The 17054-nt window shown below is 44.0% G+C and overlaps 1 protein-coding gene across 6 annotated transcripts in view; it reads right to left on the reverse strand.

Annotated features, from left to right (window-relative positions):
• slit1a (slit homolog 1a (Drosophila)) overlaps nucleotides 1-12857 on the reverse strand; it is an 86621-nt gene extending 73764 nt beyond the window's left edge. For 5 of the 6 annotated variants that reach the window (XM_085800101.1, XM_085800099.1, XM_085800097.1 and 2 more), the window contains exons 1-2: nucleotides 12209-12853; nucleotides 1254-1325 (exon numbers count right to left, since the gene is read on the reverse strand). In XM_085800101.1, the coding sequence (XP_085656227.1) occupies nucleotides 1254-1325; nucleotides 12209-12417 (281 nt within the window). In that variant the 5' untranslated portion in view covers nucleotides 12418-12853. Of the gene's footprint in view, nucleotides 1-1253; nucleotides 1326-12208 lie in introns of all 6 variants that reach the window. The other variant, XM_085800100.1, reaches the window with a different exon arrangement.
• Between the last annotated feature and the right edge of the window lie 4197 nt (nucleotides 12858-17054).

Raw genomic sequence — 17054 nt, forward strand, 5'->3', positions numbered from 1 at the left:
GGGCATGTAGCCTTCGTTTTCTGTGATCTTTTATTCCCCAGATTGTTCCTCTGCATTTCCACACACACAAATGCAGACACTGCTGATCTAGACCAGCCAGAGCCAGAAGAATGATGGTAAATCAGCTGTGTTGATTTTAGACTGACAGGATGGATGGCAGCTGACTGTAAAGATAACCCTCTGTTCCTGTTTGGCTCCTTCTGAGGGTTGCCCAGGGGTCAGCAGGATCAGAGGTCAACATGTTGTTAGTCTTGTGGCTGCTGCCTCAGAAAGATCACACCCAATACACAGAAACAAAGCTTTGTGCACACACAGACATGCCACGCACCCACACCATTCTAATCATGCATCATGTATATGGTTGGCTGACGCTGCAGAAAGAGTGTGTGTTACATGTCGCGCTGCGGTGGCGGTGTGAAGGAATCAGGCTTTTACAGCAAAGGAAGTTCTGTTTTTAGTGCCCCTGCGAGGAGTTGTTTCCCTCTTACTTGCTAGTGACAAGCTGGCGACATGACGGCATTTAACCTCCACACGGGGGTTGGAAGATGGTGCAGAAAAGCAGGCATGTATGGGAAGACGAGAGGGGACAAGGAGCGGTGGGAGCAAGGGAGACAGGGGGATGGGCGAGTAACGATGGGGCTCGAAAATAGTCGCGCTTTGCTGGGTTGTAGGAATTATGTGCAGCTCGTGTTACATTTAAAACGTGTTCGGGTCTACACTGCTTCCCCTTTGGCAGCAGTTTTATCACCTATGGTACTACACACAAGTGTGCACATACACATGCACACATATAGACACTTGTGCAACTACTTTAAGTCACAAGTGCTTTTTTTATTTCAACATGGAGGGAGTCAATGACTTCACCTGAATGTGTTAACTGTGTTGAGAGCCTATTTGGGAATAGTGCTTGTGTACACATTACATGTTGATGTGTAGGGACAGAGGGCAAGTGAGCGTGTGTGTGTCTAAGGGACAATAAGTGCCACTACAACAGACAGAATACAGTGAGAGAGAAGTCCATTACATCACTAGTAGCAGTCACTCAGCAGCTTAATGTACTCCTGAGTAGGACTCTCCACAGAAGCATCTGCGCTTCGCTGGGTTTATGCTAATTTGAGCTGCGAGTCTGTACAACTTGTGAACTGCAAGCTCCGGTACGCACGAATAGATGAACTCTGACACGGACATGCACCGCAGCAGACACATGTACAAACATCTCATCACCACACATCAACAGGAAGACAAGTACTTACAGAACTCGGAGGTACTTGAGTCCAGCGAAGTCACTCTTAGTGATGCGCGTCAGGTTATTCCCATTCAGCTCCCTGCGAAGAGACACACGGCAAAATTTGTGTGAATAATTCATCTTTACTCTCCCTGCGGACCTGTTCAGCCTGATGACTACAGGAGCAGACAGTGGCGTGGAGGCATCTTTGTCTACGGAGTCAAATTCTTCAATATGCAGCACACACACACACACACACACACACACACACACACACACACATACAGTATACACACACACTGCCCCAAGCTGTTTGTTTAAGCATAGTACTGCTGTAATATATGCCGAGAATGTCTGTAATGTAACTGCTGTTGCTCATATGAAATGCAAATTGCTTTTAAATGTGATGTCAAATGTAACATACATCGTCGGGCAGAAACAGAATCAGGTTGTGTTAAGGGAAGTTCACAGTTAGTTCCAATACCACTGGGAGATATTAAAAAGTCCTATTAAAATGGAAGCCACATTTGAGCTGCCTGTTTGTCTTTCTATTCCAGCCCTCTCCCCCCGACCCCCCCTCACTCTGTCTGCCATGTCCTTCTACTATTGGTGGGGATTAGCAAGAGCCAGCGGAGGGGATTTGGGTAGGGCCACAAGGCCAGAAAGCTAAGTGCTGTGGATATAATGGGAGCAGCCTCCCTGCTGAGAGCTGGCCATCACTGCAAAGGAAGGGAGAGACAAAACAGCTGAAAAAGAGAGGTTTTGAATTCACTTTTGGATTCTTACAAGTTATCCATCATCTATTAGCTGACTATAAATATTCCCTATAAAGTCTAGTGCTTTCGATAACTCCAGTGGCAGCAGGCTGAACTTGACAGTGTCACCCCGCAGCGGCTGGGTGGATTCAGTTACCTCTGCTGATATAAGAGCGTCTTGTATTATTTCTTTGCAGAATACTGTGGAAGATTCATATTTAACCTCAGTAGCCGACTGTATTCTCATGACAGTGGAAAACGAAAGCAGGCAAAACACGCCAACCGTACGAGCCACCCGGGTGGCGAGCAAAATCAAAATATGCAGAGTTTCTCCGTGCTACTGCATTTTCTAAGCATTATGGGTCCACCCTACCCTGACCTCCCCAGCCCCCCACCCCAAAGCACAACCAAAAAACTGGTTCCAAATCTACGCCCAAAGCGCTGGTCTCTCTCCCTCAGTCACTCTCTCCTTCTTTCGTCTAATGACCACTCCAGGGACTGTAGCGCTATGCAGTACGAAAGAGAACGGTCATTATAGACAGATGGTGTGTGTGTGTATGTGTGTGCGTGTGTACACAGGTGCATCGACAGGCCAAGCGACAGGGCCACGGGAAATAAATAATGGACTGGGCTTCATTAGCCTGGGCTTCGATGCACACACATGTGGTGCTCATTACAGGTGCTTACGCAGATAGGCACACACATACACCCACACACACACGCTTCTGGATTTCCAGTGTCTTATCTTCAGGGTGGTCACTCCTGATGACACCCGGAGGACATAAAAGAAGGAGGAAGATAGAAGGGGAGAAAGAGATGGTTAAAGTGAGGGGTGGCAGGGAAAATGTGTGGTAAAAATGACTCACTAGTAAACAAGTGAAACCACACTTTTCTCCTGCAGCAATGGAGTCTTGCTTTATCCTGTAAAAAGAGACATGCCACAGCTTCAACGCGTACTCCAGAGCTAAGTAATCAAAGCTGTTCTGCAACAACATCTCAAAGTATTTTGTTAGGCAAGATCTTGTAACCGAACTCATTTTGCTGTTCCTGGAAACCCCCTGAGAGGATGCTGCAGTCGTCCATTTTAAAAAACCACATCGGCACCTGTTCAGCAGCGCTGTGACATTTAGGAAGTGCTCAAATGCCACCACCATCCTATGAAGTTTAAACTAGTCAGGATCCGCACTGTTTATGACATACTCTGACCTTTTCCTCTGGCATTTTGCTATAGAAACCGTGCAACGTTTTCAACTCCTTGAAATTGCCCAGGTGATAATCAGGTCCCTGAAAATTTCTCAGGTAATAACGTTCCTGCCGTAGCTCGTGTGCTTCAAGGACTGTTGACTTATGTATGTTGACATGACCTTTTGTATTTGACTGCTATGCCGAGCTGTAAAAAGCACTTCTATGAAATTCACTGTCCCAGGAATGCATTTGACATTAGAAGGGGACTCTTCCTAAAGTGGACACTTTCAGCTTTATGATAAGAGCACATGGTATACATTGCTACGGCCTCTGGTGTTTGACAGATCTGACGATGTCTGCTGACTGGAGAGTATTCTGTCTCTGTGGAAGCTCCTCCAAGCTACCCCCTTGTCTTTGAGGATGCTCCGTTGCTCTGGTTGATGGAAAGTAGCTGGGATTCACATCAGCTTTAGCAGAAGTAACTTTTGCATGTGCATGAACACGTACAAAGAATAGTGGTATGCAAATGACACGGTCAGTGAACACTGCTGCTCAGTTCTGCACGGACGAAGAAAACTAGGTGAACCCACAACTTAAATACCGAAAGCTAAGGGAGTATGGACTCTAGACATGTGTGCAGTCTGGAGTTCAGAGGTGCTCATCTCTGAGTTGATTTCACATCAAGTCAGGACACAGTAATATATTGTGTCATTAGCTCAAAGGAAAATCTGCTGTTTATTAGCTACAATATCAGTCACTGCCATTTTCTTTGTTTTACAATCAAAGGGAGCTAAGAAATGGCTCTTGGCACAAGAATCAAAGGCACGCTCACTGCCTTCATATACACATGTTTTGTAGTACTAACTCTGTGCAGGTTTTCACATTACAGTCCTTCGGTATTACTTTGGAGGCTGAAAATTATTAGGTATCATTCCTCCTTCCTACAGCGAAGGATTTCCACCTCCAACTGCTTCAGTCAAATCCGTTCCATCCTCTGGAAACTCTGTAAGGATCCCCAGTGCTGACACACTTCCTGGAGAGCGAGTGGATTTATGACATCACTATCTAATCCTTTTTCATCCTCCGTCCCGAGCTGATTGATGCCTGAGAGTACTTCCTGGTGCACCTTCCCCTGGGTGGACACGCGGCAGCTACGCTCCACCGCTCTACATCTCTATAATTTAAAGGGGCTCAGAGCGCTGCTACAATGCTGAAAAACTCATTATGTTTATTTCTGCCAGCTGCTGGGGTCCCACGGCTGAGGGGGACCTGGTTCGAATTGAGCAACATTACATAAAATGAAACCCGGAGACTGGAGGGAGGGAAAGCAAACACACTGGCTCGCTGTTAGCCTGTGCACGGACACACTCACGCAGATAGAAATATCCACACGCACTCCGTTTCTTACACATATACACAAAGACCATAAAAATATACTGTATCATCGAATGCACACACAAGCCCACCTACTGGGATGTACACAAACAGCCCCCCAGGGAGAGGCAATTGTGCTCTGTCGGGAGCAAAAGAACATAATGGCTACGGGGGAAACTACTGCCGGCTGTACAGCTTTTTTCATCAACACTATCGATTTAAGCAGAGACACTGCAGCACCACAGATGCAGTGGGACGGCGACGGCCCGCAGACAAGACAGAATGATGAGTCAGTCACTTACATAACACAGTACGGAAGGTCATTTAATATAAAGTTCTCATATCTCAAGAGTTTTGTGAGAGAGGTCCCTGTTTTTAATTGACCTTCTGCACTGCTGCCAGACCTTGGACTGACTACAATGTGACTTCAATTACTCCTGCAGCCATAAAACAACTGGCACTGCAAAACTTACTTAAAGGCAAAACAAGAAACTCTAAATTTTCCTCACCCTGTATTCCTATCATAGCTCACATCATAACACACTGCTGCTTATTTTTTTTCAGTATGCAGTCAAGCAAGGACAATGCGAAATGGCAACATTATTATTCTTTATCTAGAGGTCAAACTGTACATTGGTGAGTGCTGCCAAACTGCAGGTCAAAGTTTCATTCAAATTTGACTCTAAATGAGGATTTTAACTGGATATAAATGCATCTTGGATCAAATTAAATTTAAATAACTTATCAAGGTTCTTATTTTCTATGCAGTGCAGCCATTCTGTATTATTGCTGTCAGCACCACAGGACCATTTGTCCTGAACAGCTTTAGCCTGGCAGGGAAGACAGAAGCCAGCTGATTGAGGACCGGTGGCCCAGCGCTACCCAAACTCCTCACTGAGGAAACAATCTGATGACCAGAAGCCCGCGGTCCCATACAACCCAAGCATGGATACTCATTAACCACAATCACACACTGATAATGCTATTTGACCAAATCAGCACGCGTTCTCCCTAATGAATGGACTGAGCAGGTTGAGGAGCTGCCAAAGAGCGAAGCATTCCTCCTCCTCCAGACTCTACAACATATGGACGTGACAGCCGCGAAACACACGGGAGGAGAGAAACAGGAGGGGGGAAAAAAAACCTGATAGAGTCACTGAGACACAGAAAAAGACAGCGCTTGTTGTTAGCTGCCTAAAAGTGACGGAGTGGAGAAGTGTGGTGGAGTGTTGCGAGTAGCCGGGGAGCTGTGAAGAGCTGACAAGCCGTCTGGGAAACGTCAGTGAAGACATGAGGCCTCGGCGGCTGGTAGAGCAGAAGGAGAAAGTGACCTACATTCTAGCTGGTCCAACATCAGGCTACGGGATCAGGCAGTACCATCCAGGCTCAGAGAGAGAAAGAGAGAAAAAGAGAAAAAGAAAGAAACAGAGAGAGAGAGAGAGAGAGAGAGAGAGAGAGAGAGCAGACCACCATGACCAAAACAACACACTCTTAAACCCAACTGGAACGCTTCTATCCACACCAAGAGGTCAGATTTCTGCTCAGCTTGAACAAAACATTCCCTCTCCACTGAAATGTGGCTTTCAGACGTGCAGTTAAGGCCCTCAACTGTACATTTTTAGTATGTGAGTGTGTGCGTCTGTGCCAACGAGCGTCTGTGCGTGTGTGTTTTCTGTGTGTCAAGACTATGTCTCAGAGTGTTTTCCCAGCTCATGGGCTCCTCAAGGGCTATTTACAGTTTTGATTCTGCTCAGTCAGGCCTCAGGAGCAAGATTACTGATAGGAAAGGTAAACATCAAGCTGATCCCACACATGTACTGCACACACACACACACACACACACACACAATCCTTGTTTAAACCTTGACCTTGCATCTTGCAGAGCCGCTCTCACATATAAACATGCTACAGGTAAAAGTCAGGGACCCCCCAAACCCAGGCATCTGTCTCTTGCTGTTTTTACCTGGCCTTCACACTACAACAACCTTGACAAGGGGGAATAGTGTCTTTTTTTCCCCCAGTAGCAGATGCTGCTGTAAGCAAAAACAGGACAGATAGCAAGAACCACTGGGAGATGGGAGGAATGAGCCAGGGAAAAGACAAGGGAGGAAAGTAGCTCCCAGACACTTTCGGACCAAACATAGATAAGTTATGACACTCTCTCAGGCCGAAGTGAATCAATTAAACATCTGTTCTGCTGTGTGTTACCACCATAGGCCTGAGAGAGAACACACACAAGACTGTAGTAGAAGCAGAGACTTAGAGGTCTTTCATGGTTTCTACAGTATCTGTAGTTTGTTCAGTGGCAACGCTGAGGTTCTGTTGTGGCTTTGAGCCCCGTGTGAAGGCACTGAGGCTGGATGAATGTGTACTTTGACTGTAACATGTATGACGTGGACAAAACATCTGCTCTGCCACATCTATTATGTTTCAGTTATTCCACACAGAACAGTGAGACGACGTTTGCCTGACAGATGTGCGCGGATGTCTGGTAATTTCATGGATGCTGCATGTGCGCCTGAATCTGTCTGTTGATCCCGAAGAATAAAGAGTCATTCTCTGTGCGTTTGTGTCTCCCACTGAGCGCACTGATGTTTACACCGATCTATTTCTTGAACATGATCAGCTCATGTGCTAGTAGAAAAATTCCACTGCAAAAAATAAGTCAATTTAAAGCTGAAACCGGTCTGATTGCCACAGATTATGTGTTAATACAGGAAAAGCATCAGCTACTGTTTCAATTCAGAGAAAATTACGAAATGCATTAAAAGACAAACTTAGAAAATAATTGAAGTATGAACCAATTTCGGAAATAATTTGACTTTGCATGCCAAAGTAATTTCTTTTCATGTTGAAACTTGAATTATTATTTTTATTTAACAGTATGGAATAATTCTGCCGTGGGATAAGAAGGTTTTTACTTTATTTCAGATTCATATTAATCTGTTTCAATCGTTTTTTTGAAGATTGAAAATGACTAAAATCATCATGCATTACAATGTTGCAATGAACACAGCACTAACATGATACACCCCTCCATCTGGAAACCTGTCCATAATTTCCTCTCAAACTTGTATCACATCAAAAGCATCTTGACTAGCGTGAAATGTGGGTTATGAAGGATCAGTGTCAGGAGAGTGTTCATCGATTTAACACACACACACACACACACACAAACCACCCTCTTCAATCTCTCATTGCCAGCTTCTTACTGGTTAGCCAGGGGGTTAAAAGCAAAGATGAACTTCCGAGAGATGAAAGGTGATCTAGGTAGGTTCTCTAAATTCGATTTTCATGGTCTGCTGAGATACAGCCACTCTTAGACAGGCATGCAAAGCAATCATGCATGTACACGCACATGTGCACACACACATACACACATCATCATCATATATAAGCGTGACAGATATGCACAAGAAGAAAAAGTGCAGGCTCTGGTGTTGGAAGGCGGGTTTTTTTGACACACGAACATGCACGCACTCACACAAGCCACTGCTGGGGTCATTTCTTAGCTCTCATGAGTGCAATCAAACACTTCCATAAAGTAGCTGTGCTCATCAGGAGAGCGGGCCAGTAGGTCTGAGGTGTGTTTAGACACACAGCAGCTGGCTTTGATGCTTTGCAGCCTGTCATCGCTTTGCTTGGATAAGCAACGCTGGCTCTACATGTATGTATAACGTAAAAAGTAACGCACGATGTGATAGATTAACTATTATCTCATCTGCTGACTAGTTTCTTGATCAATGTATTATTTGTTTGGTCTCTGAAACATCAAAAAACAGTGCAAACTGTACAATATCCTAGACCTCAAGTATTATAGTAATGTCATCAGATGTTTCGTCTTGTCAGGCAAATACATAAAAACTCAAAACTATTCAATTTACTTCCATGTAGTAGGTGAGTTATCACATATGAGAAAATACAGTACCCACAGTCTATTTCCTGGAACTGTGTTGGGCAGCAGACTAACAAAACAAATACTAAAACTGAAAACACAGCCAGAGAGAGAAAGATGAAGTCCACATCAGTCTTCAGTGCAAGAGGAAAGACCACAGCTGTGTTGCACAGGCTGTAAATTGAACTTACTGAGTCCCAGGCCTGTAATTTCACAATCCTACACTGAGCATAAACATTCTCTGAATGATCTTCATTCCAGGCATTATCACTCCTCATGGGACCACTGGCTACGAGGATGGATATATTAAGAGTGTAAAAAAGGACCTGAATGAAATTCATTCTGCCTCAGGGTTAGACCTATTTAGCCCTTTATAATAAAAAAACATAATCTCGTTTATTCACTCATTAGCTTTGTGGTCGAGTTACAAGACTCTTCGCTCCTCTGCGCAGTAATCCCTTCATTAGTGATTACCACCTCAGTTACTGTGCCAGCCTCGCCTTGAAGGATCTTCTCATCCTGCTCTCAACCCCCCCAGCTCCACCCCTCACCCCTCTTCTTTGTCTAGTCACATAGCCAGAGTTGGCAGGTAGTGGGCAGGCTGTGTTCAGTCTTGTCAGGGTAAATTATGGATCAGGTGGCCGGTGAGCTGTCAGTTGTACCAGCTATGTGCCGGTGCCAAAAACACCACAGGCATTTCCCTGGCACATGCACACTCACACACGCACACACACCTCCCACCTACAACCACCCCCCAATACATATACATGGTTATCGAAGCGAGGGAGCCCCTCGTCTTCAAACACCACCAACCCTCATGTGTTTTCATCTAGCATTACTTATTCACCGCACGCATGTACAAACACATATGGAGGCACATGGAGGCGCAAGTTTATGAACAAACACAAGTTAATGTCAGATTTATACAGGCACACACACACACACACACACACACACACACACACACACACATATGGTGTGCAGCCTCCACCTCCTCTATTCTGGAAGAGCTCCAACATACCCCCAAATCTCAGTACAGGGTATTTTCTGGCACAGAAACCCATCATCAATACACTGGCTTTTTGCAATTAGGCACACATACACAGACACACACGCTCTCACACACACACACACACACACACACACACACACACACACACACAGCATTTGCAAATCAACTCATTCAAAGATGAGACACACACTTAATCTGAGCAGCAGCAGGGCTGTTAGGGAGATAAAGCAGTGAGAGAAAAGCTTCAGGTCTGGTCAATACCTGTCTACCTAAAAGCTTAACTAACACCTTTTACTGTCGGTGTAAAGCCACTTTAATCAGCCTTACAGATGCTGATGTTCTCTCAGTGCAGTCTGATATCAGTGTGATTACCATGTTAATGTGATATTTTGCCACAGGAGATGAATAGAGAATTGGCCTGGAGACAAGGGAGAAGAGAGGCAGGGATGGAGCCGGAGAGAGAGAGGATGGATGCAGAGAGGGAGCAGAGGGGGAGGGAGCGGCCGGTGGCCCGTACCAGGCAGCCAGGGTGTGATTTTAACACGTGGAGCTTGCAGTCTCATTACAGGCTTCAGTCTGAGCAGCGCAGGGGTCAGACCTGATCCAAACCCAAACTGACAAGTGCAAATGGGATTCTGCTGTCTGTCTCAACACCCTCCGTACACACACCCCACCCCACAAACACACACACATTCTCCAAAAACCAACCCCCTCCTTTAACACTATTTATCCCCCAAAAAACCATCACCTCTGCATACAAGAGCACAAACACACATATGCATTCACACTGATATCCATAAACATGACAAACCAGCCTATCAAAGTGAACCGTTTCTACTTTTTTTTTTTTTTTTAGCTTCCTCTTAACAACATCTGCAAACTATCTCCTCCTTTTATAACAGTCAGTTAAGAACATTTTTGCAACATTACACACTTCAAATCTTTGTAATTTAAACAAATAAAAAACTTGTGAAAACAAGGACCACCAACTTCTGAGCCTATTCAATAAGAACTTGACTTGACTTACTCATTATTCATTTCTGACCTCGGTGGTCGTTGCACAATTTCATTCACATGACCACATATTTTTCAAACACATACACATAAATCTAGCCATGCACATGGGACCACCGTGTGGGGCACGGTGGGCTGCGTTGACTTGCACAACCACCTTGATGAATCACCCTATATAATGGTCTGCAAAAGAGGAGAGCCTCTATTGTTGCATAGTACCACTCTGTGGAGACTGACTATCTTCTATGTGACCTACACACACAGTTAATACATGCACCACCACAGCCACACCAAAAAAAAGACAAGGGGGCAGTGACCCGGGAATAAATTGCCCATGACCTTTATACACATCATGTTTAATGTGCAGCTCCCTGAGTGTGCTTGACGTGCTTGAGATGTTACGGCGATAAAATCCTCTGCTGTACATGACCGATGAATGCACAAACAACTTTCAACACAAAAATGCTCTTGAGTGAAGGGACAGAGTATATTTCCAGTGTGAATGGCCATTCATGTAAAAGGAAACCACAAAATGACCATGTTTCCTTTCTGCTTCAGCGTTGAACCAGCATGTGCACATATGCAACCCGGAAACATGCAGACCGGCAGGCAAAAAAAAAAAAGGTGTTCTTAGAAATTAAATATGAAAAGCATAAAATATGCAGCCAGCTCCCACTATGCCAACGCTGCCTCTGACACAGGCTTTCTCTCCTCTGTTCCCACTGCATGTTTTATTCAGACCTGATATTCTAAAAGCTGAAATAGAACAATCTATTTCCCCTTGCACTCCTCACTTCTGATTTACTGATGAATATTTCAGAGGAATGTCAGAAAAGACAGAGAAACTCCAATCCGCAACTCGGCTTCTGCCTCACCTCTCCCTCCTGCTTCCCGCCCCCTCCCGCTCCCCCTCACTTTACAAGACAGCTACGTGATCCTCGTGCAAGACTCACTTAAGTAGCAGATTTGCTTAATTTTCTACATGATTTAACAATTTGTGGAGTGAGTGTTTAGGGGGACTGAGAAGGGGAGAGAGGGGAGTCCTCGGCCCAGGAGTGGAAGAAAGTGAAAAGGGGTGGGGAGAGGGGAAGAAAAGAGATAAAGAGAGGCACAGTGCTCAGGACAGGACTCCTGATATGAGTGGAGGAAACATATTAACAAACATAACAGAGTCTAAAATAAACCCAGACCAGGCAGTAAATCTGGTTCTGTCTCACGATAATTTAAGATTTAAACTTTAAGTCAAACTTTACTTTTGAAACTCTGAAATTTAGATGGCATTTTAAAAAGTGGGGCAAAACATTTGACTTTATATTATTTGAAATGTATCTTATATCAGGAATTAGCTAATATTATAAAATACATGTAGAAAGCATAAACAAGCAGGTAAGTAAATTGTGGACATATGTGAAAGGCAAACATCTGCTCCTGCTCTTTCCAGTCCCTCATGCCTATTTATACCTGACTGGAATGCCAGTGAGTGAGTGACTGACACATACGCACATATAGACACACACACACATGCACACACAGCTTTACAGGCAGAGCTATTGTTCTCCTTCAGTCTAAGCAAAGTCATGTGCACTTCTACAAGATAGCAAGGAAACCAGAAAAGAAACATTGAGAAAAGCAGACAGAGGGGACACACTCTGTCTCTCTCACTCTCACTGTCTCACACACACACACACACATGCGCACATACACACACACATGCACACACAAGGAGGTAGAGTACAGATGGTACTCACAGTCTTTCAGTGTTGCGGGGGATACTCCTTGGCATGGTTTTGAGAGCCAGTCCATGGCAGTCTACTGTGGTGCCGCTGCAGGCACACAGGGCTGGGCAGGCACTGGCGTTGCCCATGAGCAGGGCAGAGAGCATCACCACCCACATCCAGAGTGGCTGCCTGGCCAACCTGCCCATGCCTGCCCCAAAACAGCTCTCTCTAACGGGCATGTTCACCACCCTAAGCAGCCTGCTGCTCTTCTCTTCTTCAACAATCCCCTACTTCTCTCTGTCCACCTTTCTCTCTCTCTCTCTCTCTCTGCTTCTTTGCAAGAAAAAAACACAAAACAACCCAAGAGTCCTGCTACACCTCACGAGTCCTCTGAAATAATTTGATATGTGTGGTGAATATAAATAGAAGAAAAAAACTGTAACAAATGCTAATATTTTCCTCTCAGCTGTGAAGCAAAGAACAAATCCTTTTTGATTTCTTTTGATGTAGGTTTGATATCCACCACAGTTTGCTGATGTTAAAAAAAAACAGCTGCCTTCATTCTCTTAATTTTCTCCTTGCAAACTCTTCTCTCTTGTCTTTGTGGAGTTGCAGTGCTCTGGTCTGCACACGTCTGCGCCTCTGTCCTCCTCTCACTCAGTCCCGCTCCGCTCTGCTTGCCTGAAGAGAGAGGGAATAAGGAAAGAGCAGAAAGAAAAAAAAGCCAGTCTCTTTCTCTCTCTCTCTCTCTCTCTCTCTTACATACACACACACACACACCAGTCATCCATCACAAGGATCTACAAATAGCAGAGCCCCCGACTCCACCCCTACCCCCCCCCCCACACACACACACTCCTCCCCCCTCCTCACACCCCACCCCACCCCACCCCACCCCACCCCCCCACCAGAACCCTGCCTGAACTCACTCTCATTCTCGAGATCCTTCTTTCATTCCCTTGATTCTATTCACAACACAAATCTACACCGACCTATCTCTCTGTCTTTTTCTGTTTTTATTTCACTCACTCCACACCCTCTTTTCTTTTTCTCTCTCTCTCTCTCTCTCTCTCTCCGGTTTTGCCTCCAGACAAACCCCCTGGAGAGAGACCTAACCTGCATGACACTGCATAACCCCTGCCCCGGAGGGATGAAGCTGTGGGGAGACCGGGCTGTGTGAGTGTGAGCGGTGTCTGCGCGTGAATGTGAACATGTAACGAAGGAGAATCCACTGGGAGAGAGAGGAATCAACACCTCAGTCCTTGGAGGCAAAAAGTCGGAATAAATAATCCGTAAGTGTGGGTCTTAACATGTAGATCAAGTGTGGCCACACACACACAGAAGCCGCACCAGGGAACTGGGGTGAAAACACACACACACACACGCAAATATTCATGATCTGTTGGGAAGGCAAACCACAGCCATAAAAAGTAAGTCAACACTATATTTTAAGCACAGCATGGGCACAGGAGCAGAGATTATATCCTAATATATACAAATGAAAAGACAAACAGCTACACTCATAGCCATGCCTGCTCTGTTATTTAGATTTATAGGACACAGATCTTGTCTTAATGCCAGGACCATGCATTCCCTGAAGTGGATTCAAAGTGTACGGACATAAACTGGACTGTGTTGAGAAGGGAAAATTTAATGATAAGCAGCATCTGCGGCCCATTATTTACTTTAAGAGGAATTCATAATAAATATTATTTTGCAGTGGCTGACATTTAGTTGAAACAGTGGTTGTATATTACAGTCCAGCCATTGTCGACAGTGTAATTGTAGATCTCACGAAACTTTTCTTAATTCACTTTGATTTGCAGTTTGTGGGACTAGTACATCAGTGCTCTGGACGCGGGTAGGAAACGGAACCTCTCATATTTATGTGTAAAGTCCAAAGTTCATTGTTGACAGTTTTCCACACGATTAAACAAGTGACAGTTGAAAATAAAGTACAGAAAACTTTGAGAAGTTACCAAGGAAGAAAGAGGAACAACAGGCACTTTTTAACTTCTGTCCCTGGAGCACTTTTTTTTTTTAATGTGTAATGATTAGATCCTGGGTATTTGTGAGTCTGCATGCTGATCGCCTTCTTAATGAGGCACTCTTGATTAACACTGAATCAGCTGATAAAAGGCACAAAACCTATAACTGAGACTTTGGTTTCTTTCCTATACATACTAGTTTCACATCTCCTCATGTGAGGTGAGTCGAAAATCATTAGTAAGGTCGTGGTAATGTTTCACGGCAACCAAGGAGGTAAGGATACATTAGTGGTTTAGTGCCATTTAGCAGCTGACTATGAATCATGAATGATTCATAGATGCTTACAGAGATATTCACAGATACTTGGATTGAACGGAAGAAACAACTAGACTGATTTTCATAGCATCTGTTCTGTTTTTCTACAACTTCATAAATGATTCTGATTCAGTGTCAATCTGAAACTGGTTCACTTCCTATATAAGTAATAGTAAAGTGTCACCAAAAAACAGCTCAGCTTTACTTGGCTATGTCTCAGTTAAAGCCACTTGTGAGCACACTCACATAGACCTAAGAACCCCATTCACTTTAACTGACAAAGGCACAGAGAGAGGGAAAAGAAAAACAGGGAGGGAAGATGCAAGCAGAAACATTTGACTCTGTGTGCATCTGCTTTGCTGACTGACCAACTCACACAAACATGTGCACATGGCTGTTTGCGCTCATGCAGGTGTACACACAAAAATACATGCCTCGGAGAGAAAAAAAGCTCCATCTGTGCCAGTAAAAGTGTCAGTGCAGTGTAGATCTTTCCTCTATGAATGGCTAATTAAAGAGGAGACAGTGGTGTTTAGCAGTAATGGGGGGTGGGGGTAACGTCCCTCCTCTCTCTCTCTCACAGAGCCGTGATAGGAATGCGCACAAATAGACAACAGGAATTATTCTGCTGCTCTCAAAGCCGTGGGAGGACATGGCAGCAATTTACAATTAGTCTGGGAGAGGAGGGTTTGCAAGACATAAGACCGACACCAACAACTGACTGAAAGTGAGGAACGAACAGCAATTAATGAGGAATAACACCCAGCTTTTGAATTCAAAGTGCTGCCGAACACTGCGGGGCAAAAACAAATATCTTCCCACAGCCTAAAGTTAGAAATAAAGTTCATCAGGACCGCACTGGCAGCTGCTCGAGGCTGAATAGGGGAATGAATCGGTTAACGTCTGAATGCTTGCCGCAACAAAAACTGAAATGTTTTTGATAGCGAGAGAGGAAGAAAACAGACACAAGCCAGATCTGGCATCCAGAAAATTCCACAGAAGGTTATTTGTATTTCACTCTCAGAAGAGCTGTGCAAAATCCTCCTCTGTCCAAGGAGTGTTGAAAAAAAGATGCAAAAGGATTTTAACTTTAAAATGAAGTGCTTTTATCTTTTATCAAAAACGGACTGTTTCTAGTATTTCACAATAGTTCTTGACAGAATTAGCTGCCTCTGAAAGGAATTTTAGTGCATACACTTAAAGCAAAATCAGATCCACTCATCATATATGCTTGTGGGTTTGTGTGCACACCAGTTAATGTAAAGTTGATTACAGTATGTCTGACTCATGTTACAGTCATCATGCTCATTCCAGAGCAGGAATGCTAAATAAAACCCCTCTGGAGTTTTGGCTGTAAAACAATACTATTCCTATCATGGAAGCTGTCTGTTGTATATTTACAGAACATGAGAAAAAGCAGACCCATTCTCACAGATGTTTACAACATATACTTACAATACCAAACATGCATTGACATGGACACCATAATGACACACTGAGACATTCCTCCTATTGTGGAGAGCTGCCTCCACTCTTACTATCCACCCACTCACCATCCAACTCTGTAAAATAAGTTCAATTTGGGCAAATCTTTTACAGCAAACAGCAGCAACTTGGGCAAGTTTTATGTTTCCCTTTAGTGGCATTTAGGGTACTTCTCTTTATTTCTATTAGTCATGTTTTGTTCCTGAGCTCCGAGATGGATTTAATTTTCATTTAATTTTGTTTGGCATCTCTGAAAATTTCAGTGTTTTTCTTCCATTGGCTTCTTTGCCACAACAGACACAGCCCAGTTCATGTCAGTGATTTGTTGACTCATTTCTGCTTGAAGGACATGGAGACATTTACTGAGATTTACTGGGAGACAGACAAATCAAGATTTATTGTAACTGAGGGAACTATTGAGTATACACATAAATGGGTTTTATCTTTGCATATGCCCACTATTAGTTACTTTTTATTTTCATAATATACTTCCCATATTAAATAATCTAGGAATAGCTAATAAGGGATATGTCTCATATTGACACTTGTCCCTCTCTACTTTGACCAATTCAAAAGGGAACATCTCCGTGTCCCTTATTATTTGCAACTAAACAGCACCACTTTGTGGCTAAAAGTGAAATAACAACTGCAGACGACTGCCCCACTCAATGAAGGGCTAAGAATGGAAAACAACAGAGCTAACCCTAACCCCTTTGTTTAGGAGATGTGGTTATACCTGCTGGAGCACATATTCTGACATCTTAAAGAAAAGGACAAGTACAGAATGCAGCTTGATGTTTTTAATAACAGTGAGTTGCATAGCTTCACAGCAACATCCATGTCATATGTTTACATTGCCAATTCAGTTGATCACATTATGGTTAAACCGTAACAGCTTGGCAGAGTGGCCACTTAACTGGACACTGCTACTAAAAGTAAGACAAAAGGAGATTTTAAAAGTGGCTCAAATTCTCCCACAATGCATTTGGGTTGACAACCCTCAATGCTACAGTACAAGGCAGCTGAATTATTTTCACTTGCATTCAGTAACCCTTGAAAACATAAAAATACACAATAACATTTTGAA

Source organism: Trachurus japonicus, chromosome 15 (genome assembly GCF_045865225.1).
Source record: "Trachurus japonicus isolate A0001 chromosome 15, Traja_1.0".
Lineage (NCBI taxonomy): Eukaryota > Metazoa > Chordata > Actinopteri > Carangiformes > Carangidae > Trachurus > Trachurus japonicus.